This window comes from Procambarus clarkii, chromosome 68 (genome assembly GCF_040958095.1).
Source record: "Procambarus clarkii isolate CNS0578487 chromosome 68, FALCON_Pclarkii_2.0, whole genome shotgun sequence".
In the NCBI taxonomy this organism is placed as follows: domain Eukaryota; kingdom Metazoa; phylum Arthropoda; class Malacostraca; order Decapoda; family Cambaridae; genus Procambarus; species Procambarus clarkii.
Window position 1 is genome coordinate 7419550 of NC_091217.1, and position 26671 is coordinate 7446220.

Consider the following 26671-nt stretch of genomic DNA (forward strand, 5'->3'; position numbering starts at 1 on the left):
ACTGTAGCTTCTGTTCACAGCCAATTTGGACGGTAGAGCGACGGTCTCGCTTCATGCAGGTCGGCGTTCAATCCCCGACCATTAAGGTGGTTAGGCACTATTCCTTCCCCCCGTCCCATCCCAAATCCTTAACCTGACCCCTTCCCAGTGCTATAAAGTTGTAATGGCTTGGCGCTTTCCCCTGACAATTAAATTCTGTTTACCCAGCAGTGAATGGATACCGTTAAACGATTTGGCAGGTCGTATTCCTGGGAAAATTTAGGATTAAGGACTTGCCCGAAACGCTATGCAAGCTAGTGGCATTACGAGAATGTAAGAACTCTTTATATAAATAATCTCGCCAACCCATTGTACCTTGTGAATAAATTATGATTATTATTTCTGATGGGGGCCCCTCTTATAGAAAATGATTGAATTCAGTTTAATATTTCAGTATATTGTACTGTACTGCATATTTATACATCAAAGGTATTTTATTCCTAGCATCCTCAGCTTAAATGAAGACAATAACTTGAAATTTGACATCACTTAAAAAGGGGGAGTCACATATAAGAAAACAATATTGTATGGTGTTAGTTTAGTTCATTTATTATGCACCCCATACCCATCTTGTGGGCGGTAGTGGAAAGGGTTACAGAGGGACATAATGGGCTCAGGGACTGAACCAAACAATTCATTTAGCTAAACAAGTTACAATCTTGATGAGCTAGTCACAAAATTCAATGCACATCGTCACATCAACAACGGGCTCGAGACCGACCACAAGTACAGTTCCTAAATCAAGCAACTGACATATGTGGAGAGCTAGTGTCACAATTGATGTGTTTGTCCTGCACACCGCCCCCCATCCAGTGGGCAGCGGTGGATAGGTTACAATCACTTAGTTATTACCTACAGTTAGCAAACTGGGGATATTTGGCTAAGATTTATGGCGAATACATTAATCTTTATTACGTAGACTATACAAGTGTAATGTTATAAAGTGTACATACTGAAGCTTGTTAGTAGCTGGTGTTTTGTGATGCCTACCTAACAAGTAACTGCTTCAGGGGATCAATGTCTCAGCGGCCCGGTCTCTGGCCTTGAGATTGGTGACCTTGTCATTCAGGCTGGTATACACCGCTGCTCGCAGTCGGTTAGGCCCCTTGTATAGAGGCAAAGTGTTGAAGGTCTTGGACCCTTACTGTTGGTAGAATTGTCTCCTCCCATATACATACCTATTGCACCTCTGCTTATCAATGAAGCTATTTTGCACTTTGTGCTATACCTCCTGGTCTCATAGACTTATTTTCATACGCAGATTGGAAGCAGGCCCTCTAATATTTACAAAGTGTAATTTGTGTATGTACCCCTTTCGACTGTGTTCTAGAGAATACAGGTTTACAAGTTTTAAGCTTTCCAAAAACGCTTAAAATGTTCTAGTGAATTGATTCAGCCAGTAAAAGATCTCTGGACGTTATTTGTATCTGCAATTTATCCAGCTATGAATGGGGCTGATTGCGTGTGACTTCCACCCTAGAGAGCACTATAGTTTCTTAATATTACCATGGTTGGTCTAGCACTTCTTGTGTGAAAGGATCTTGTTATCCAGCAAGTCATTTCTTATTTATGCAGTGGGCGATAGTAGTAACGGTTACAGGCACATAATGGGTTCAGGAACTAAACCCTAAAGCAAGGAATAGTCTTGATAACCAAGTTAAATTTTGTAACTTGTGTAGCAAGTATATTAACCTAATATACTTTTTAGTGGTATTTATATTTCATTATCACAGCAGTACTTTGTGTGAGTTACAGTTAAGACTGAAAACACTGCACTTGCCTCACTTAGGAGGCTGGTTATGAAACGGACTTTGTTTTTGCGAGCTTTGATACCCTGTAAGTTTGCAAATATGAACGATATTATCATATTTGTGGAAGTGCTAAGTATCTTGCTTGTGTTCATATCTGTGGCTCTAGTGTGAGGTGCTACTGTGTTTCTGTCCTTGACTAACATTTGACGGAGTTAGTGGTAGAGCCTTGACATTTCTTTCCCGGGAATATTGAATTGTGGCAGATTTCAAGTCTTTTTTTTCGGGGGTGGGGGGGGGGGGGGGAGGAGGAGGAGGAAGGCATTCATTTGGTTTTATTTGCTTTGTCCCATCCCCCGGGACATGAAATTCTTCTCAGCCTCTGTCATAGCATTCTTTCTTATTTAGTGATTTGGTGCAATAGTGTTTTTATAACACTAAAGTTACTAGGGGGAATATCTGCCTGATGAAGCTTTATTATAAAATATACATGTTGATGTATTTCTTTAATTTCATTGAGTTTATACTTCTCTGCTGTTTGAATTGCTGCTTATTTATTTATTAATTTTCGTCGTCGAGGATGAGTCTGTACTTGTGGTTATCGAGGTCCCCTTAGATCAACTTCTGACTTTCTCCAGGATGCAACCCACAACAATGGTCCATCTCCAGAGTATTTTACTGGTAGGTGAACTATCTTACAGCATCAGGTGAAAATACACGTGCCCAACTGTTTCTGTCCTCGAGGATTAAACCCAGGTCCCTCGTTTGTGAGTCAAGAATGTAGAGCACTGTGCTACAGGACCCACGTTATTATACTAGACTCTCATTACACAGCGCTATACAAATCAATTTCTTTCTTTATTGTGCACCTCATACCCATCCCGTGGGCGGTGGTGTAAAGGGTTACAGGGGCACATAATCGGTTAAGGAACTGAACCCCCTAGTTCCTTTAGCTAAGCAAATAACAATCTTTTGAACGCTATACAAGATGCAGTAGATCATATTGCGCGTGCGGCTATCTCTTGTAAGGAAGCTATCAAGGTGTGTAGTTCTCGTAGCCAGAGTAGTAAAGTAGCCTATCTGCTCCATGATAGGCTACTATCATGAAGCCTACTATGGTAGGCTACCACACACAAACAAATTGTGTAACTTAAATTTCTTACTATTCAAATATATATTTTGGCAGTGGGGTTTTAACTAAAATATTTAACCTGTGCCGCATTGCTTAATCAATGATATAATTTGTGGTGTCCCTTTGTGTTATATGCTCACTAATGCTATCCCTGCCAATTTTTGGTTACGTATTAAAAATTTTCTTTGTTAAAATACTTTCTAAATACAATACAGTATAACAAACTTATAGTAATTAACAAGTAAATAGATATCATAACAAACATGTAAAATTGGAAATAGGAACAAGAACATCAACAGTAACAGAAAACAAAAATGATGAGAACATGAATTATGTAAGATATAGGTTTCTACTAACAAACTGAGCTTCCCTCGGAAAACCCTGTATGAACCAAGGATATACAATATATAACATTGCATTATAACATTCTGAATAAACAAAGATGTATAATATTAGTATATACAGCATATATATATACTGTATGATATATCTACTGCATATAATATAGCAAGAGTAAAATGTTCAACAAAAAGTACAGGTACTAGTATGCTGAGCTGGACCATGGCAACCTTAAAGGATCGCCATCTGAGATTATCCCATGGCAACACTGCTTCCACTTTTTACCCGAAAATGGGATGACAGCATGATGTTGTAGGTGTTTTTATTTTATGGGAAGCTGTGTTAGTATCAGGGAAGGGGTGGTGTATGGATGCGTGCATAAAAACCGATAAAATGTGTGAATTGATGCCATTAACGCCCAGTCATTATGCCTGATGGGGCTACTTGATTGGTATATTAATGATTCGCAATGTTAATTAGGCATCAAAGCTATTAAATAACTTGTCGTGAGCTTGCTAAAAATGCACTAATGTCAGTAAGTCATCCACTGGTTTATTCCAAAAATATTTAATGATAGTTTAGATTTATTCTTAACAATTAAGCTTTTTGCCTGAAGGACAGAAGTCAAGTATGCTGGATGAACAACAGATTATATTCTGGTACTGAGTAATGGTATTCAATACAGTGTATTGATATTAAGGAGTGTACCAGCACAACTTTCACAATGTATACATAATTTTCACAACTGTTTTTTATAACAAGAACTATGCAACAAACTTATTATGAGGTTGATGGGTTGAATGTACAAATAATATTATCAACCCTACAGCAGTACATAAGGAAATGTCATTAACATCTGCAACAATAATAGTTAAATAATTACCAGCTTCGACAGTTTTCTTGTAATCAGCGAATTATCGTTATTAATTGTCATTTGAAGCAGAGAACATTACCATCGAGAAAGTTTAAGTTCATTAATATTTGCTTCTATCACAGAATAATATTTCATAACAAAATCTGCAACATTCATAAATATAAAATCTTTAATTAAAGAACAATAAATATTTAAATTGTAAAATATGTGAACACCATATATGTTTGTAAACAAATTTATGTTTACAGATAATGAAGTAGCACATTCAGTTTTTTTGTTTAGCAAAAAAAAAAGTTTAAATAAAATTTATGTAAACATTAAGGAAGAGAATTGGTGATTACCGTTGTAGAGTGAAGGAGTAGATAGTTGGTAGTACTGTGTTAGTGTAGGAGTAGATAGTTGGTAGTACTGTGTTAGTGTAGGAGTAGATAGTTGGTAGTACTGTGTTAGTGAAGGAGTCTCATCCACTACTGAACCCCTCAACTAACATTTGAAGTCTTCTTAATAATGTACAACTTTAAATATTAAAATATTATAGTTGTTGTAATGTTATGCTCTAAAATAGCGTTGTACTATATTTTGTTTTACTAAACCATTCAGGCAAGAATGACTAGTCTAATTTAGCTACTTCTAATTTAATATTATATATTTGACATCCAATGTGCCCAATACAGCACTGGATTACTGTACTGTATATGGAAGAAGAAATGTTATAAACATATCGTATAATCACACGGTCGTAAACATTAAATTTATATAATTAAAATCGACTCATTTTCATATTTTAAATATTTTACTTTAAAGTAATTATTGTATATTTGATATCAGAAAACTGAGAATTATACCAATGAATTAAATTATGTCAGAATATTGTCATATCTTATGAATGAATTTGATCATTTGATAGCTGGTCGAAAGTAAACCAATTTAATTGTCAGTCATCGATGTTAACTAAGGGACCTGCGAAATACTGACTTTACTAAACTAAATTGTGAATGGAGGAAACATTCAAGACGTATCGTAGGAAACCATCCTCGCACTCTTTGCAATATCTTGCTGCTTAACCTGATGTCCATACCTAAACTTGAAGAAATAATTCAAAAGGTGAATGATAGCCTTTTGTTTGAAGGAAATTTCTTATCCAGCGAATAAAAAGTCTTATTTTTTCAACAATTCGCTTATCACTGTCCAATCTAACTTTGGTAGAAATATAACGCGATTGAAAGGAAATACTGTACAACATAAGCTGGATATCTGACATTATTAAGGAATTTATGTTTATAAAGAGATGTCTTGTTGGCAAGCATTTTAAATTCTGCTGAAATTCGATTCATGTTACATGAACTATGTGTTCAAAGGGATTTTGATCCGGGAAAGTCTCTGAATCTGATGATGTAAAATTAAGAGGCAGTGAACATTTTTTATAATTTAATATAGTGTTTTTTTTTAGTTTTATGCAATATATATATATTTTCTATAGTTATTTGTTATGCCTCTTGTCTTGTACAGACATGAAAGGGTGCACCATAAATCCTAACGAAAAAAATATTTTCTCCTTACTGAACAACGTGTCAACTCAGCATTGCCATGCATCAACTTCAACGATAAACTTGCAAGGAAAATATACAATAGTGGAGTACAAGTTACAGTAATACATAAACTGCCAAAATTGTGTAAAGAGAGCATGAAGGATTACATACAGTAAAGATACCAACATGGAATAAAAACCGATCAGGCTATAACTAAGTTGGTTAGACCTGCCTGAAGGCCTTACCACTGTGGCCAGGAGCGGTGTTCCTGGGGGAATAAGGCATCTGTGTTATAGAATATAACAAAATCCGACCATCATAAAAAAATTCCAATAACTTAGCACAAAATTTACAAGTATGTATTAAAGGTGTGCACGAGACAATGGCAACAACAAAAATTTGAGGACATATAAAACAATGTATAAAATTCTTAACAGTAGGGACTCTGTGTGCAGGAAATGACCTGACACTTGTGTTCAACAAATATGACACTAAATAGCACCAATACGTGTCATAAAGTTTAACGAAAAAATTTACTGTGGATAAAGAGCAAAATTCTTCTAAAAAATTGTCAACTTCAGTTTGTGTGAGTATTATTTTAAATATATGTGGCCCTCTTATGTATGTCAAACACCTCCAAACAGCATCTACAATTTATGAAAGCCTGGATTCAAGAGGATTAAACAGCTGAATTTGTTGTTTTGCATTCAAGGCATATTCCACTACCGCCTTATCGACCGATGATAGTGGGTTCCTCTTCAATGGCATATCGGTCGTCTGGAGCTTTATCCTTCTTCCTCTTGCGTGAACAAATTCCGAAAGCAATTGCTGCAGCTGCCTGTGACAGACAAACATTATTTGATTAGGGATTTAGCAACATATCTATATTTGATTGTTTAATTTACATTATAAAATTCAGGGATGGTATGAGAGAGAGATGAATATCCATAAGATGGTTGTGGAGCCAGAGAGTAAGGATAGATCTTAGAAGCTAAGGTTGAATCTATATGAACATGACAAAGGTGAACAGCATCCTACAAGCACCATGGTCTCACTGTCGTAAGTCTGAGAGGAAGATTGCTAGACATGAAGCAGTAAGTGACATCATTAAGTGTCCAGCACAGTGGGAACCTCAAATATGCAGATCTGACAAGTCACAAACGCCCTGATGGAGTTATTCTGCACCTCCCCTCTCTTACCCTTTCCTCCCTCCTCTCCTCTTCCCCCCCTGCCTCCCTCACTTCCCCTTCTTTTCTCCCCTGCCTCCCTCCTTTCCTCCTTTACCCACCGTCCTCTCCGTCCCTCATCATCCCCCTTACCCCTTTTCTCCCCTCCCCCCTCTTTCTCCTACATCACCCCTCTCCCTTCCCTTCCCCCTCCCTCTCTCTCAGAACATGCAATATACGCGCCCAGCAAATATACAACGTAACCACAACGTTATTTTTTACCATAGTTATAACGTCGTGATTAGGTTGTGGGTGTTGTATAGTTGAAAATCTGTTAAAAACTATCTGAAAAGCCAAGCCCTTTCAGATTTCATAGGCGTCGCAGTAAGAGCCGATCTTATTATAGAGAGCCACTAGGGCCGACCCAACTGCCTATGACAGGTACCTACCACCAATGTGTCATCCAGAAAAGATGGGTGAGGCTAGCTTCAAGCGTCTGGCCTACAGCCTCGGACAGATTATCTTGTATAGAGACAGATTGATAACTCATATGTCTAATCTCTTCCCCCACTGCCAGTCGGTTGGATATATAGGGGATTTCTAATATTAAAATTGCTAAACGCCAACCCAGTGACATTATCAGAGCTAGGACAGTACTAAAGTTCAAATTCATAGTACTAGTTCCAATACTAATCTAGTACTAGTACTAGTTCATAGTACTAAAGTTCAAATTCACCTGATCATAATAATCAGTATAAATGGGGAACCCTTTCACAAGACAACAGCTTACTGCCCCCACCATGTTATTTTATAATAAGCTGCTTGCTTAATGAGGCCAACAGGTCAACTCAGGTATAAGGAATGAGAATAGGTCAAAGTTGCAAGACAAAAATGGTTGAATCTATTCCTCCTGCCTGAATGGTAGTGGCTGGCAGAGCTGAAGATGGGTAACTCGAAGAGTAAAATAATTATAATAAATGAACCACTTGATTATGTGAGGTTTATTAGTTTGCCGTGTGTGGTCCAGTCACTATAAAATTAAAATAATTATTAAATCAATTATTAGATAGAAACGTAATAATTAAAAGCGTAAGTTGTGAGAGTTAGTCAAACGAAATATACACTACAGCAAAAATAAAATTAATCTGTTTAGGGCAAATGTTTCCATAAAGCTTGAAATACTGAAGACAAGAACTTGCTGACAGTATAAATTTGGTACAGAGCTGATGCCAGCATACTGAAGAACACACTCACCTCGGCAATGAAGGAGACCCAAGCCAGCATGAAGGAGAAGCCGTAGCTCCAAGTTGAGCCAGGAGGTTGCCGGTTGGGCAGGTTAGCCTCCTCAAAGTGGTACAGGGATACAGACACCTCTAGCACGATGAGAACACAGCCAGCTAGGGAGTATTTCTGAGGCTGGAATCACGCCATGACGAGGCTAATTCATTACTAATTAAAATGCCCCACTGCCTTAAGGCATAAATCTCTTGAGACAATCATCTCTAATATAACATTGGGACTAACAGACTAATAACCTTGTGTTAATTAATGACGTTACCTAAAATAAAGTACCGTGTAGGTTGTAATTAAAATACTCATATAGGTTATACATATACTGTAGGTCTAATGTAAACTCACACTGCCTAAAAATTTATTTTTTTACTCGCGATTCATCATCACTGTAACTTTAATTATTGTTAATAGATCACTACTCTAACACCTCGCTTTGTTAATGATTTCATTAGGTGTCTTCCTGTACACTACATGCTGGCGCACCTAAGCAGTGTTGGAATCACCAATAACTTCTTCAAGTTAAACGAACACGGGTTCACTGATTGAGCTCACTGTATGGCCATAATAAGCTACATAAAATATTTAAGATTGTATTTATCAATAACTATAATTACATTATTTAAATAAGTGTTGATACAATACTAAGAAAGATAGACATACAACAAAAGATTTTGAATGAGAGAAAATGGAAGGGAGAGGGGATTAGGAGAAAGGGCGAAGGGAGAGGAGAGGAGGAAAGGAGAGGGGGAAAGGAGAGAGAAAAAGGGAAGGGAGGGTGAAGAGAGAGGAAGACAGAACAGATGAAATATGAGAGAGATAAGTGAGGGAAGGGAAGTGAAAGAGTAGAGGAAAGGGAAGTGATAGAGGAGAGAGGGGGAAAGAACAGCGAGAGAAGATGAAAGAGGTGGAGAGAGGGGAGAATATGAAGAGGAGAGCCGGGTAACGGTGAGAGGAGAGAGGTGGAAGGAAGAGGCAAAAACAAGAATCAGGCGACACAGGAGAGATATTAGAGTATGATAATGTACACCAAATCGAGTTACGGGCTCACCATAGCCCGTGCTACATGGACACTTCGGTCTGAGTAGCTAAATCTGAAACAACAACACCACCAAGTCAGAGATGTACAGTTACAGCCCCGCTCCTGTGCCAGGGAAGTCCACTACGGGCTCACCATAGCCTATGCTGCTTGGAACTTTTTGTTCCCAGTAGCTAAATCTTAAACAATAAACAGTGCACAGTGTTTACCAGAGATGACATGACTGCAGGCGGCGAGGCGCTTGTACATGTAGCGGGTGTGGTGGAAGGTGTACACGGAGAACACGAAGCCCATTATCATCACCAGTAGGCTAATGATGGAGAACGACGCCACTGTCCTCTGGTAATCTGACACGACAAATGCATCGCCACTTAATTAATAATAGTAAAAACAAGGGGCATACATAGGGGATAAATGGGGGACGAAGCACATAAGAACATAAGAATAAAGGTAACTGCAGAAGGCCCATTGGCCCATAGGAGGCAGCTCCTATTATACAAAGATTAATCAGGTGTAATTGGCCTGTTATGTTAAACAATGTCTTCTGTGTTGGCATCGTTATGTTCTGATTAATTGATAATAATGGACAGAAACCCACACTTGTTGCAGTATAAATATATTTAATATAAAGTTCCATAATATATAACAACAGGAGAAACATGAAATACTATATACTTGCCAAGGAAGGTCTTATGGAGAGGAATCACCTTCGGGAACAGCTTGTGGTAGATGCACGGATCTGAAACAACAATTTCACTGTAATATAAAGAATATAATTAAACGCAGAAGTTGAATGTATACTTTAATAATTGGGTTTCTAATGTGTAAAAGTTTGTATTTTAAATCTTTGTTTTGGATTCCCATTATCTCAAGGAATATATATATATAATATATATATATATACATATATATATATATACATATATATATATATATACACATATATATATATATATATATATATATATATATATATATATATATATATATATATATATATATATATATATATATATATATATATAATAGGGGTACCACCTCTAAAGAGTACTCAGAATGTGTGTGTGTGTGTGTGTACAGTAAAGAAGTGTACTGCACTTTTCAGTAAATATACACTGATAATTCCATTTAGTTGTGACCTATATGTTTAGGAGGAAATTATACTTGTTGGCTTGGTCAATAAGCTATTGTGGTGGCTTTAATAACCCTCTAGGGGTTGGCATGCTTTAAACCCAAAACCAAACCATAATAACCCTTATCTGGGAAAGGAAGCCTTATCGAGGTCCTTCAAAGACCAACTACTGACCTTTCCCCCAGGAGGCAATTCCACAACAGCTGCCGAACTCCCGGGTACCTATTTACTGCTAGGTGAGCAGAAGAATCAGGTATAAGGAAATGTGCTCGGGAATCGATACCGGAACAGTAATACATACAAATATTAGAACAAAATTAAGTTCACATTCCTTATTTAACTCGTGACAATATTCACACTATATAATAAAATAACGAAAATATCAACAAATACTAGAATCCCTTGCATTACTTAGTTCAGTCAATTATTGTTTTCACAAATGACAATTGATAAGGTACACGAACGGACAGGAATTTCTTAGCAGGAAGATGTTTGGGTAAGAAATGTTTACCTAACACTGAGGGGTGGGTTTAGACCTTAGGGGGCCTGGAACACTTCAAAGTCAAGGGCCTTCAACATAGAAATTAAATTACATTACAAATAAAAAGTGAACTACAATGGAGATAAACCGCATGTGTTCGAAAAAAAAGTATGTTAGGTTCCAAAGAAGACACGTGTCTAGCTTTATTTTTCTTATTTATTGACTAAGAATAACTTTGACTATATTTTTCAGTTTGTATTATAGGCTAAAGTGATTGAAATTACTGGTGATCAGATAAGGTATGAAGGATGTCTATGGGGGGGGGGAGCACCCCCGGTCGGGGGCCCAGCGGCAATTGCCGCTTTTGTCCCCTCACAAATCCGGCCCTGCTAACACTATTTTTTATTTCTTATTTATTTATAAATGTATATACAAGAGTTCTTACATACTTGTACCGCCACTAGCACGCATAGTGTTTCGGGCAAGTCATTAATCTTGTCCGAAACATATTCCCCGGAATACGACCTCGCCAAATCGTTAACAACATAAAAATATAATTAATCGATAACGCATTTTATAAATGAAAGTACAGTATTAATCACTGGGATGTTTTTTGGTGTAATTAATGAGGTGAGCAATGGAGAAAGGGATATCATGTTATGGGGTATACCGTGTTAGAAGAATAGCATGTTATGAGGTATACGGTGTTAGTAGTATAGCATGTTATGGGATATAGCGTGTTAGAGGGCAAGTGTGACCCTCGTGCTATGCTGTACGAGGCTCCGCTGGCACCTGCGGCCCTGAAATAACTCGAGAACAACACCTGAGCTGGGCGAGCGAGGTGGCATGTGACCAAGACTACGAGCACACCGCCATAAGGCTGCAGGTGGCGGGCAAGCCACTGTGTTGGCCATCCTCTTGTCTTTCCTCATGCTCTATCTATCCTCCCATAACTCGTAATGACTACTCCATCGTCGCTATATTACCTGTCTTGACTCAACATTAATTCAACTGATTAATGGCTGTGCATGTTACAGGTTTTAACAAGAAAATGATTTTTTTTTCAGGGTCTATAGTAGCCTATCCTCCGCCAACCCGACATAGAGGGTGTGTGGGTTAATAGCCTAGCACTGTACGGTACTGTACCCACTGTACGGTAATTTTACGTACGGTACTGTACGGTAGGGAAAAAAGTCAAAATCATTTTAAGAATTAGTTATGGAGAGTTCGCTGGTGAGATGCAAACCCAGACATTTTTAAGGACAGTTCAACTTGTTTAAATTAAGCATGGATAAATAACAATTCATGCAGGATATACAGATAAACAAGCTCATACTCCCAAAATAATCAAACATATAGTTGCTAAAAATGGAATATATAAAATAGACCTAAACACAAAGGCTCGGTTTGTACTATTGGAATATTAAAGGGTATAACAGAGTTGAGCAGAGTAACTATAACCAAGGCCTAAATTAGAAATCCTAGGCCTAAATAAGAAATCCTAGACCTAACATAAGAACTCTTAGCCCTAATTTAGTACATATTAGTACTGTATTAGAATAAGGAAGGTTTGGTTATCGCCTCATTTCTTCCCCCGTCCCATCCCAAATCTTTATCCTGACCCCTTCCCAGTGCTATATAATCGTAATGGCTTGATGCTTTCTCCTGATTCTCAGGGTCCTCTACAAAATTAATAATGCAAATCTTTAACTAACCCCCCTCCAACCTAACAGTCCATACTTTGTACTTTCATTCATAGTATCTATAGGAAGTATGGTCTATGGATGACGGGTTGGATAAGCTTCCCTCATCGAAATTGTTATGGCTGGACAAATCTGTGAAGTTTACAAGAGGTATTTTTTAGCTTGAACTTAGACCGTAATAGATGCTCACATCTAGTCGGTTAGGTTACTCAGCGCCATGTTTTCACCAAAACACGATCTTCCAGTGATTTAGAGTCAGGTCCACAATTACGGCTGGGTGCACAGAGACAAAAATAAGGGACGTGTTTACTCGCTGTTTAACCCACCATGTTCCATTAATGTGTGTGCTTGACAAGATGAGGCGTCAAGAAATGTAAATCGTTAGTCTTATTACAGTGATGAAAAAACACGATGGGTAAGAGGTGCATAATAAATGAACTAAACTCTGATGCAATCTACCTCTGTGGGTCACTGAACTTTGTTGGTTACAGCCTTCAGGTGGGGTGGAAGGAGGGAGAAATTCTTAGGTTTGTGGAAGATATTTTCAGAGTGGCCTCACATTGAGAGAGACTTGGGTCGGATAAATGTAGACATAATAATATAACTCAAATTTTGCTTGGCAATGGCTCATGATAAGTGCAGGCGAGTATATGACCCACAGAGGATGAGTAATGTTATAACGGACTACGATATCGTAACATGGGTACCCGCTACCCCACCCGGTATCTTAAGATCAGCAAGTACAAGAAGGGGTTTCTTTTACTTCCTGGTGAACACGTGGTGACCTTGACACGTGGTGACCCCCACAGTAGCCCGCGTGTGCGTGCGTGCGTGCGGGTGAGGGGACTAGCCTAGTGCGACCTGCCAACCGCCGCTCGCAGCGTGGGCGACACAGGCACGTCGCTGCTGTTGGCTGCAACTTGCTCCTGTCGCAACCTCGTGGCCAAGTTGCTCTCTAAGCAACATCCACAACTGTGCACTAGTGCACAGCCCACGGACCTTGAGCACTAGCACACTTCCGCCTCTCCAAACGTCATGTAAAACAAAACAAACAAAGAACTGCAACTGACTTGCAATACAATCTTTTCATTAGCCTAAGTTTTATACACTATACACCGCTTAGCTTATTTTTCACTCATTATAATAATAATAATAATAATAATAATTTTTATTTAGGCAAAGGTACATACATAAAGAGATTTTACAAAGTTTGTTGGCTTTATAGATAGGAGCTAGTACATACAATGCCTAAAGCCACTATTACGCAAAGCGTTTCGGGCATTAGTATCTGGTATTATTACTAGATGTAGTAAATATAGTAATATACATAATAACCTGCCTAAAACTGAGGAAGAACACTGTGCTGAGGCTTCAAGAACAACAAAATGTACAAATGTTCAACAATCCCGTCACTGAACCGCATGATAACAGTGAAATTAGAAGCCAAATGTGAACTGTCTAATCTTCAGAACTGTGACACACACTTCACTCAAGCATGGAAACAAAGTTAATTTCTATACTTGCCTCAAAATCCCTATCCATATCTGCGTAAAAAAGGTAAGAGAGAACGCTAAGCGAGTATAAATACGAAGAACTTGAGAGGGGTGAGAGAAGGCAGGGGCCAGATTCACGAAGCAGTTACGCAAATACTTACGAACGTGTACATCTTTCCTCAATCTTTGACGGCTTTGGTTACATTTATTAAACAGTTTACAAGCGTGAAAACTTCACAATCAACTGTTGTTATTGTTATAAACAGCCTCCTGGTGCTTCGGAGCTCATTAACTGTTAAATAATTGTAAACAAAGCCGCCAAAGATTGAGAAAAGATGGACAGGTTCGTAACTGCTTCGTAAATCTAGTCGCTATAAGGAACAGGTGAGGGACCGGTCTTCGTCCCCGCTGACCGTCAGGGGGCTCGAACGTTGACCCTGCATGAAACGAGGGCGTCGATTAAAGTGCTAGGAGCTCCATTTACATAAAAAGAATACCTTTTTCTGCATATTTATTTGGCTCGCCTTACACCTGCGAGAACAGAGTCAGTCACGTGAATCTCATCAAGTCGGATAATAATGATTTTTTACGGCTAGCAACTAAGAACTTGATCCTAACATCAAGACACTCTTGTCGGACACGATGTCAGAATATTACATTCATTAAAGAAGTAAATCTCTCGTTTAAAATGAAATGCTGTAGTTTAGTGTCGTTATATAAACTTATATGGTGGGCTGAATCACATCTATTCTATGCTAAATTAGCAACAGCTGACAGTCTACTGTAGTTTATAAAATGTTCCTTTAGTATATATAGTAATGATACATTACAACGTATGATTTAATTGTAAAACACTGAAGTTTACACATGATTTAATTGTAAAACACTGAAGTTTACACAAATCTTGTGATACAGGAGCTTCAAGCTTCCGGTATGACACTCACATGAAGACAAAAAATATATATATAAGCCTTTTCTGGGTCCATAATGTTTGGAGGGTATGAGGCTGCGAGCAGCGGCGTCTAACAGCCTGGTTGATCAGACCACCAACCGTCGGCCTGGTCAGAGCCCGGGCCGCCGGGGGCATTATTTTACGGAACAAGCACAAATCACAAGATAGAACCAAACTACCTAGTAGTTTGGTAATTTGGTAAACTATCTCGAGTAGCCAGGCGACCTTGTCGCTTACTGGCTATTCGATGCCCGGTGCCACCTCTTGGGTGGCTCAATCAACCAATCGACCCTGTGGCACTGAACCATTCTGTGAGCTTGCCCGTGTGCTGGTTAGGAACCAGACTCAATATTGTGGTTGAGTGAACCGGTTCTCGCGCCTAATGCGTCGTAATTTTACGAAATCGACAAATCCTTATATAGAAAGATTAATTGATCTAGTGTTTCTCAACCCCCCCCCCCCTCCCAGATAGTAGAAGATATCTGCGTAGAATGGAAAATATCCAAAAGAAATATTAATAATAGACACAATGGTCTTGTGTTTAATGACATGTGTATTAGAGAAAACCTGCTCCCAAAATATACTAATATAATAAATATAATATAATATTAGTGTATATGTTTCACTAGTTCATGTTCATCAGTAATAATTTAGCGGTGTTCTCAAACATTTACAAGGTGGAGCTTTATATTTTCACTTATATCTTATTTATTTAGATCTCTGTGTCTTAATGCTCAACCTCTTGGGAGTTACAAATGTTACACACCTCGTGTGTTTTCCACGGTGGCTTCGTGATCTTGTCTCGCTTGGAGGCATGTTTGGGTGTGTGGTGCGGGTGTGTGGAGCGGGCGGGTGTGTGTGGCGCGCGCGGGTGGGTGTCGCGGGCGGGCGGTTGTCGCGCGGGATACAGAACTCTGGACAATTTGGTTATTGGGGCGGCGACAAGCAGGGGCGACACTCACTGGTCACTGCCGTCTTGCTCCCTCACAATGAGTGGTGAGGGGAGAGAGTAGTGAAGGGAGAGGTTGGGGAGGGGGTCAGTGAGAGATGAGGTATGAGGCAGAGTAAAGGAAGACCGATAAAGCTAGAGAAAACAAGTGGTTCAAAGGGAAGACGCAAAGCCAGAGTGATAACTTGGAGTAATGAGTCAAAAGTGACATTATGAGTGATGGGGGGATGAGAGTAAGAGTGGAGAAAGTGGGTGAGTGGAGTGAGACTGTAAAGAGGGTGAATGAGTGCAGATAAATTCAATGAGTTAAGCTAGTGAATAAACTCACCCATTCTCCATAAAGTAACAGAAGGAAAGAGGTGGATGAGAACGTGAGTCAGTGGCTGGAGTTAGTAAGAATGAGTAAGTGTGGAGAGTGACTAAGGAAAGTGAGAATGAATAACAACCGAAAGTGATTTGAGAATTAGTGGGATGAATAATGAAGATTAAAATAGAGAGAAAATAGTGTAGGATAACCTGAGTTTTGGAGAGGCGGAGGGAGAGAGAGGGAAAATGAGGAGAGAGAGAGTGAGAGCGAGTGATGAGATGATGCAAGAAAAGGGAGCAGGACGAATCACAGTCAATAAGGAAAGAGAGTTAATATGGAAGAGTGAGAAACAATGAGGATATATGTAGTGAATGAGAAGAGTGAGAGAAAGACAAGACTCTGCAAACACACACACAGCACATCAACAATATATAACACCAGAGTGGTAGATATCTTAGGTAATACTCCAACTTGGTACTCATAGAAGTTATGGAAGCCACCTCCAGCCACATCTTCGAGGCCAGACTCAAGAAGGAATTCGAGCATCAGGATAGTTAATGTATAATGCAGCAGGTACACAAAAAATGGGCAATTTGGCAGGGCACATAGAGTGGGGCCTCACTTGCCCGTATAGTCATTGATGGGGGAATATCATGAAGTTTCGATACAAGTGGTTACAGCTCAACCGACTGCTGTATTTACATCCACGTCGTCCTTCCTCCTCTTCCTTCACGTCGTCACCCTGCTCCTGTACATTGTTTAAGGTGTCTGTCAGCTCTGTGCCCTGGGGGAGGTATTTGGCACTTCTCACTACCATGCTATTATTCGTATAGCTGCTTTACACTCTTACTCTCTCTCGCTTTCTCTTATTTCTCTCTCTCTCTCTCTCTCTCTCTCTCTCTCTCTCTCTCTCTCTCTCTCTCTCTCTCTCTCTCTCTCTCTCTCTCTCTCTCATTCTGCCCGAAACGCTGCGCGTACTAGTGGCTTTACAACAAATGTAAATACCATGCTATGTATCCTCACAAACCCAATGTTTCTTCTTGTATATAAATAAATATATAAATAAAATACAACACAGATCTCCCAATAGTCATTAATAACTAAGTTAACAATGCCAGGTTTCAGACCGACAACATTAGATATATAGCACTATGAATTATTGATTTTCTGCAGATAATCTGCAAGATTATTACACCGTGACTACAGCACACAGCTCTAGTCCCCTAGACTACAGCACATAGATCAGCATATGTACCCTACTGGTACTTACGGTTACAGTACACTCACTGGGTTACACACGGGGCCACGTGGTGGTGGAGGCTGGTGATGTAGCAACAGACAGGTGGAATCAGACATGCTTCTGATTGTGCTCTATGAGTGCATGAGTGCATGAGTAGCAGCTTTCTAAGAAACCGTGTCATTTACATGCACACACAAAAGCTCAGGCAATGGGAGCCAACCACAAGGCGCTGTGACGGTTGCCTTGGCGAGATTTAACTGTCATTCTAGGCGAGAGAAGATTGGTGAGTGAGACCTGAGGGGGGTAGCTGTGGTAGGAAGCCTTCGGGGTAGTGAACAAATCCACAAGGGCCGTGATGAGGGCTCCAACCTACGTCCTAGAGGACCCCAGACGCGCCTTAATCGACTGTGACACGACAGCTTTTGGGTAGTGTTTTGAAATCATCTGTCCGTTGAAGCTTTGTTGCATGCGTGGCCAACTGTTGGAAAAAGCCTGCAGAACATTGATTGAATTTGTGATTTTGTGATGAACGTCTTCTAATTCCACTTGGGTTCAATCCCGACTGTCACATAAACGATTTGGGCACCGTTTCCCTCCATGTAAAGCCCGTGTTCACTTAGCAGTCAACAGGTACCTGGAAATCGGGCAATTGTTGTGGGTTGCATCTTAGGAAAGGTCAGTAACTGGTGTAGGGGGACCTTGGCAAGCCTAAGTACAGACTTCCTGTTCCCGACAACGAAAATTAAGTCAAGTCTGACTTCATCTTCAAGAAAGAAGAGTGAGAGAGGAGTTAAGACCTTGACTCCCAGGGAGTGACTCACGAGGCAGAGCGTATATCACCGGCTGTGGAGGAATTGCTCGAAGCCAAGTGCCGAGGATGTCTGATAAGGAGTCGTCAAAGGCAGTACCAAGAGAAGGAGAATCAGATCATCAAGCCAGCTGGCGCTGGGGACTAAAGGTTCACAGTGTGGTGGCTATATCACAGCTGTGGCTGGCTGACTGGGAGCTGTCACACGGGTATCTGCTCAAGTTTTTAACTATTTAAATTTTGTTTAAGAGGACGAGTTTATTGGGCAGCGTCGCTCATCCCGTGAGTGAACATGCCGCCGTAGCATCATGTACAACACTCCCCAGTAGGAAGAAACCCCGCTGGGTTAACATTTTATAACTTGCAGGCGATGAGTCACAATAACGTGGCTAAATTATGTTGACCAGACCACACACTAGAAGGTGAAGGGACGACGACGTTTCGGTCCGTCCTGGACCATTCTCAAGTCGATTGTGACTTGATCGACTTGAGAATGGTCCAGGACGGACCGAAACGTCGTCGTCCCTTCACCTTCTAGTGAGTGGTCTGGCAACATCTTGTAACTTGTATCCAGACGCAGCTGGGACTCTCTTAACTGTCTCAAGTGTACAGACTCAAATCTTTCTTGGTATTTTGTTTAAATGGTCACATATGATCAGTTTCTCTAACATATCATTGACACATGGGTGAACCCATGTGTCAATGATATGATCAGAGTAATTACTGATCAGAGTAATACGTGATTAATGAGCGAGATACAATGGTATTTATGCCAAGGAAGTGATTCCATTGTCTTAAGCATAGAGAAGTATTTGTGAATGATTTATATCACCTACATTATACACTCGTATGAGTGTGTAAGATAAACTGGCGGTGCCCGGGTTGATCTCAAAACGTTGTTGCACCCTTAAGTGTTGCAAGCTCCCACTTAAGTGTTGCAAGCCTCACACTTAAGTGTTGCGAGCCCCAAGGATGCAAATCTTCCATCGGAACATGCGTCTTGCAAGTCAATATCTGAATTCTGAAACATTATGACCGGACGATAACATTCTATAGAGTCGGCACTGAACAATTCATCTCCACCATCGTCATGAAGGGTGCCATGAGAGCCCACTCCCATTACAGGGGGGGAGGAGGGAGCAATGGGGCCGAGCCCGACCCGCCTATGACAGCTCTCCTACACCCATCGGTCATGCTGCAAAGTTTGAATGAGGCTAGCCCCATCTGGCCACCATCCTTGAACAAACACAGGAGGGTAGAAATAGTCTATGCCATTCTATCCTTATGAAATGTATCTTATTGTCTCAATAAATGTACTTGAATTTGAACAGACAAAAGCAAAAGCTCCAAATAGGGTAGTAAGTGTTTATGTGTCATCCTTATACATGTTAAACTTTAAAGTCGTCGATCTATGCAGACAAGTGATTTCAGTAAGAGTATCATAAATTATATCTTTATATGTTGAGACAGTGTGCATTAGTGCAAGCCTCTTGATTCCCCAGCCTCGCTCCTGTGCCAGGTATAAGCCCACTACGGGCTCACCATAGCCCGTGCTACTTGGAACTTTTGTTCTGAGTAGCTGAATCTAAAACAACAACAACTCTGATTCCCTCCCCACCACCACCTGCGCCACCACACTGTGCGCACGTGTGTCAAGCGAGTGCTCTAATATTGTTTTACATCCGTAGCCTGCTTCCTGTACAACCCGTCCTCTTAAAAAGAACGTCACTTTTGGCTGGTATGCGCACTATGGCCAAATTTGGACGTAATTTGAAATGAAATCCACTCACAAAAGTGACGTTCTGTTCCGTTTTCTATTTGAGTCGTCCGGAGTACGCGCAGAGGTTATAACAGGACACTTTAAATTAACGTTTTTCATAACGTTTTGAAACTTTATGAGAATTTCCTGCCCACCTAACCTATCAGAGGACCCTTAACTTACTGTTGTTGAAAAAAAAAATCCCAAATTTATTTTCATATTTTTTTCAATTTCAAATTACGTCCAAATTCGGCCATACGGGCAAACGGCCAAAAGCGACGTTCTTTTTAAGAGGACAGGTTGTCCTGTAAACATATTGGTGATTATATGGCAATCCTCGCGACTCAGTGATACTTGGTAAATATTGGCGCCGTTTGAATAGCTGTCAGGTGAGCAATGTGTACATTTATTGCCTGGGGGGATGCTCCTTCGTTGATTCAGTCTCGCTATATTTCCCTTTCTCACACACACACGCACAATTCTGACAGTGTCAGACCACGGAGGAAGAATTGAAAGAGGAATTTCCTTAAGTACTTTCGTATATTAAAACATCTTTAGAAGGAAGGCATTCCTTCTGAAGATGTATTAATATACGAAAGTACTTAAGGAAATTCCTGTTTCAATTCTTCCTCCGTGGTCTGACACTGTCACATTTTTCATCACGTGTTAATTTTCGTGATTTACACACACACACACACACACACACACACACACACACACACACACACACACACACACACACACACACACACACACACACACACACACACACGCTACGATTTCTGGCAGTACATCATTATGAATAAAGTACTTACACATCTTTTGAACAGCATTGATAGTTATCTCTGAATTCCGCGATTTTTCACATTCATGAATATAATGAGTCAAAGTACGTGAATAGCACTCCTGACAGAGTTTACATTTAGTCAAGTCTACATCAGCAGGTGGTGCAAACTCCCAGAGGTACTTGTAGCCGAACCTAAGCCTAGCAGTAGTAACATCTCGAAGTCAGCTAACCTTATTGGATGACCCATAGACGTGCGGGTCTATTATTAGACATTATATTCCTGCATAATATAATGATGATGGAGTAACTAGCGTGAATTTCACTTTGCCTTAAGTCCACTAGATTTTGTTGCTGTTCCCAGAATATTGCTGCCCCTCAGGCTGTTCAAAGACAATTTAAGATGGTAATCAGTTTGTTGACCAGACCACACACTAGAAGGTGAAGGGACGACGACGTTTCGGTCCGTCCTGGACCATTCTCAAGTCGATTGTCGAAACTGGTAATCAGTTTCCTCTCTACGAGCAAATGTGCTGGCTAACTCAACAATTCCATCGTGTATTCAGAGATTCAGGGATGACAAGGAGTCACTTACAATTAGCGTGTCAACTCTGGATCCATATACGCGCTCGAGTGCAAGGATTATGACAACCAATTCTGTTTGAAGAGTGAAGGAACAGTTATTTATATGCGCTCCACACTCATAGGAGCAAGAGCCATCTATTGCTGTCACAACAACTGCACTTCCAGGATAGAGCCACACACGTCGCCAGGAAGGACAGGATAGAGCCACATATATCACCAGGAAGAACAAAAAAGAGCCACACATATCACGAGGAAGAACAAAATAGAGCCACATACATATCCCCAGGAAGAACAGGATAGAGCCACACATATCCCCAGGAAGAATAGGATAGAGACACACATATCCCCAGGAAGAACAGGATAGAGCCCCACACATATCACCAGGCAGGACAGGATAGAGCCCCACATATAGAGTACGATCCCAGGTGGCCCCACACGAAAATAACTTAGTATCAACACGCAGCAGCTGGAGCTCCTACCGTCGCTGAAGTCCTCAGTACCACAATGGTCACTAGCAAATGAAAATATTTGGGCACCGACTAAAAATCTTTGCATTTATTGCACAACCGACGCCGGCAACGCGGGGCCCAAGAACTAGCACTCTATCTTGCCAGTACATTTAGTAGTACACACACACACACACACGTAATAAAGTGCCAACACAAACAAACACTTCAAACAAACACTTCAAACACGTCCGTCAAGAACATGTCAAAAACAAAACGAAGCCGGAAAAGTGCAGAGGAATGCCATTAGACTAGTTTAGCTGAGAGATAAGAGTTACGAAGAAAGATTAAAGGGATTAAACATTAAAAAGAAGCAGCAGTTGAGACATGACCAATACATACAAAATACTAAGGGGGGGAATAGACCACGTGCAGATGACAAACTATATCACACGGGTGGTACTCGATCAAGGAAACACAGGAGAAAATTTATTACCCGAATAAGCCACAGGAATATTGAAAGTAAAAAACCGTCAAGAGTTGTAAACAAATGGTTAAGGAATTTGTATACTAATCGAATGAATGTTGAGAGGTGGGATCCGAGAGCTGAAATTCAGCTCTCGCAAGCACAGTCATTTGAATGCAATCGGAATACCACTCAATCGGAACACTACACAATCAGAACACCACACAGTCGGAACACCACACAATCGGAACACCACACAATCAGAACACCACACAGTCGGAACACCACACAATCGGAACACCACACAATCAGAACACCACACAGTCGGAACACCACACAATCGGAACACCACACACATCATAGTATGAATATAAACACACAAAGTGAGCACCACCACCATGTGTGCACACTAAACCAGACAAAGCACCAAACAGGCACTTTGCACCCCAGCAGACACAAAGCATGCAAACAAACACAAAGCACACAAACAAAGAGGGAGCCCTAACAAAAATACAGCAGCCCTCACAGAATGACAACAATGCCACAAGCCAGGATCCCCCCCCCCACCCTGCACCGGCCCACTGCTGCTACCGCCAAAATACAATAACATTTGTGAGTGCAGAGCCTGGCACCACGCCCACCCAGAGCCTCACGCCCACTTTGAGCACCATGCTCGCCTAGCCTCACGCCCACCCCGGCCAAACACCCACCCAGAGCCTCACGCCCACCCCGGGCACCCCGCCGGGAAAGGCCACCGTCTCTCACAACCACGAATGAGGACAATGTAATAGTAGTAGGCATCCATCAGTCTCAGGAGACTATGGAGTTGCACTCTGGTGTCGGCCTGGTCTGGAGTGGTCTCACCAGGGCGCCAGGGGTAGGTTGATTCGGGGGAGAAGCTGTTACCCAGGCAGCAGGTCTCCCCTCTCCAAAACGCTGAAAGTCACCAATGGAAAGGTATACGCCAATACAATTGGTTCCAGCGCCGTCGCAGGAACTGTGAGAATACAATGTAATAAATGTGATTGAAATGGCACACCATCTTATTACTAAGGATAAAATACCTGAAATCCTTGCACTGTATCCATATTTCGCCTCCAGTAGATAAACGACATATGAGATTAAGAAAGCAGTAGTGTATTGTGAAGACTAATAATAACAAACAGCAGCTCCCCAATGACTCTGTAATATCTCCATTGCTCAAATAATTATGTATTAGCGATAAGATCTACCATTAATGTATAATGATTTACAGTAAATATATAGCTCTTGAAATAGAATATTTTCTGTAACTAGCTAACATTGTAATTATAAGGTGTGAAGGATAGATGAAATTATTAATGTAATAATCTCCGTTGGGGTCTGATAAAGACCTTTTGTCCCCCTCTGTAATCCTTTTTGCGCTACCGCTCACAGGATGAGTACGGGGTGCACAATAAACTAGCCGCTTCCGGCGGCAACCATCAATTTAACGAGTCTCCAACCAAAGTCTTGTTTTGGTCTATCGTTTTTGAGCTGTAGACTTCGGTGTGGTACCGCGGAAAGCTTCTGTGGACATCGCTGTGTTTACTAGTTGTGTTTTTACGGGGGTTGAGCTTTGCTCTTTCGGCCCGCCTCTCAACTGTCAATCAACTGTTTACTAACTACTTTTTTTTTTCCACACCACACACACACACACACACACACACACACACACACACACACACACACACACACACACACACACACACACACACACACACACACACACACACACCAGGAAGCAGCCCGTGACAGCTGACTAACTCCCAGGTACCTATTTACTTCTAGGTAACAGGGGCATTCAGGGTGAAAAAAACTTTGCCCATTTGTTTCTGCCTCGTGCGGGAATCGAACCCGCGCCACAGAATTACGAATCCTGCGCGCTATCCACCAGGCTACGAGGCCCCTGTGGCACAGTTCGATGGGTTAGCACTTGGAAGGGAAGTGAGGTGAAGGACACGGGATAGAAACGGACGAGAGGAATGGTGCCCAAGCACTTGGACCGTTGGGAATCGAATACCGACCTGCAAGAAGCGAAGCCATGGCTATACCTATGAGTCCAAGTATTTTCGCTGTGGTATTGTGAAGAGTCTCTGTGGTCATCGCCAGGACCGCAGATATATAATTACGTCAGTAGGCCTCTCCAGGTAGACCGTCCCATCGACGTCTCTTCGTCTTCTAGTATGTGGTTTGGCCAACATATGAGATAGAATAACAAACTACAAGAGATTCGAGGGGTTAAAAGTCGTGGTCCAGGAGCTGGAGCTCAGCTGGTACACCCTCGCGAGTGTACACAAAGCCCCCCTGGACGCTCATCACTACTACTACACTTTGTGTCAACGTCACCTGACCTAAATTTGCAACTTTTCTATCCTCCACCTCCCTCCCCCTCCCTCGTCTCCCCTCCACCCATTCTCATTCTCATTCTCTCTCTCTCTCTCTCTCTCTCTCTCTCGCTCAAGATTCACTCATTCTATAACAACATAAAAATAAAGGTAACTGCAGAAGGCCTATTGGCCCATACGAGGCAGCTGCTAAAAATGAATTCTGTTTCTATATGAAACAGAATGTCTGTCCGAAGTAAGATGCTTGGGGTGTCCCTAAGCCATTACGACTATATAACACTTGGAAGGGGTCAGGATAAGGATTTAAGATGGGATTGGGGGGGGGAAGGAATGATGCCCAATCACTTGGACGGTCGAGGATTGAACGCCGACCTGCATGAAGTAGGACCGTTGCTCTACAGCCCAGCCCAAGTAGACGGTAGAACGAGGGGGGTTGAGGGGGGATGTTCGGAGTGCCATAGGCCAGTCAGGTTCTGCCCCAGTGCCACGCTGTGAGAAATATCGGCATCTATAGCCACCCCCCTCCTCCCTGCAATTTTCATGACGTTTGCTAACGAGGATGTGTTTCCGTAAATATTTTAGTATATTTTCAGTGCCTGGTAATATTAAATTTTCCGAGAGGAGAGAAAGAGAAAGGAAGGAGAGGGGGAGACAGGGAAGGAAAGAGGGAGACGGGAGGGAGGAAAGAAAATAGGATAGAGAGGAGAGGGGGATATAGGGGAAGAGATAAAAGAGGGGAGATATTGGGGGAGAGTATTTGCCCCGCTCCTGTGCCAGGTAAGTTACGGGCTCACCATAGCCCGTGCTACTTGGAACTTGTTCCGAGTAGCTGAATCTATAACAACATGGGGAGAGAGGGAGAGACCCGACACATCCGTGTACCCCATCCAGTACAATACATATCGATTATAAGCAACATATACCTCATTATAAGTGAGAATTATCACTTCCTTATGCCCCACAATAAACATCATAACATTTCTCACAATGTTCAATGCTTTAATCACATTACATTATTTACCATTTTCTCATTTTCTAACATTTTTTGCTTTGACTTAAAAGCACTTTGTTTTCACATTTTTTCAAAGTTTTACTCATCAATAATGAATGTCTTTCAGCAGGTCCTCTCTCTCTGGACACATTGGGGGCCAACCGCTCTTTGGAGAGCATTTTAAAACTGCGGAAAAACACGCCTGTTGAAATAATTGCTTACAATAGCACTTTTTTTGCTGTCTATTCTTTTGAAGAGCTGCAACCGCTGTTGTTTGTTTATGATGGGATATCCTGGCAAATATTGCATTGTTTACCTGTGTTTGTAGCCAAGGTGAGTTTACCTGTGCTTGTAGCCAAGGTGAGTTTACCTGTGCTTGTAGCCAAGGTGAGTTTACCTGTGCTTGTAACTAAGGTGGGTTTACCTGTGCTTGTAGCCAAGGTGAGTTTACCTGTGCTTGTAGCCAAGGTGAGTTTACCTGTGCTTGTAACTAAGGTGGGTTTACCTGTGCTTCTAGCCAAGGTGAGTTTACCTGTGCTTGTAGCCAAGGTGAGTTTACCTACAAGAACAGCCAACTAACTCCAAGTAACATGAATGGGAAGGAAAGAGAGGGGGGGTGTATATTGTGTTGTAATACAGCATATACAGTATACAGAGTATGCTTATTACCTCTCTCGTGTATTAAAGTACGGAAATACCGAATATATATAATGAACAGGAATGAATGCAGCCTTAATGATCAAGCCATTCAATAGGCACCTGTATATTAGGTGAACTTCAGATAGTTGAACTTCAGATAGGTGAATTTCAGATAGCTATGGGTGACCTCAAGTGACCTATGGATTCTTTTGGACTTCAAGTGTTCTGGTTAGAGTTTTGTACTTGGGGAAAGTACAGGCAGGTAGGCGAGGTGTGAAATAGGGTCAGTCACCATCTTATTGATTCTCAGGTGAGGCGCCTCGGCGTGCAGAAATCATCTGGGACACACGCAACTTCACGTCTCTTGATTCTAACACACGCACGCAAATCCATGCTTCGTGATTCTAACACACG

The 26671-nt window shown here is 41.1% G+C and overlaps 1 protein-coding gene across 1 annotated transcript in view; it reads right to left on the reverse strand.

The window, feature by feature from the left end:
• Positions 1–562: 562 nt before the first annotated feature.
• Positions 563–26671, reverse strand: part of LOC123774766 (voltage-dependent calcium channel gamma-7 subunit) — a 34174-nt gene continuing 8065 nt past the window's right edge. The window contains exons 2-5 of the mRNA XM_045769351.2: positions 9836–9895; positions 9366–9503; positions 8082–8224; positions 563–6499 (exon numbers count right to left, since the gene is read on the reverse strand). Coding sequence (XP_045625307.1) covers positions 6392–6499; positions 8082–8224; positions 9366–9503; positions 9836–9895 — 449 coding nt within the window. The 3' untranslated portion in view covers positions 563–6391. The remainder of the gene's footprint in view (positions 6500–8081; positions 8225–9365; positions 9504–9835; positions 9896–26671) is intronic.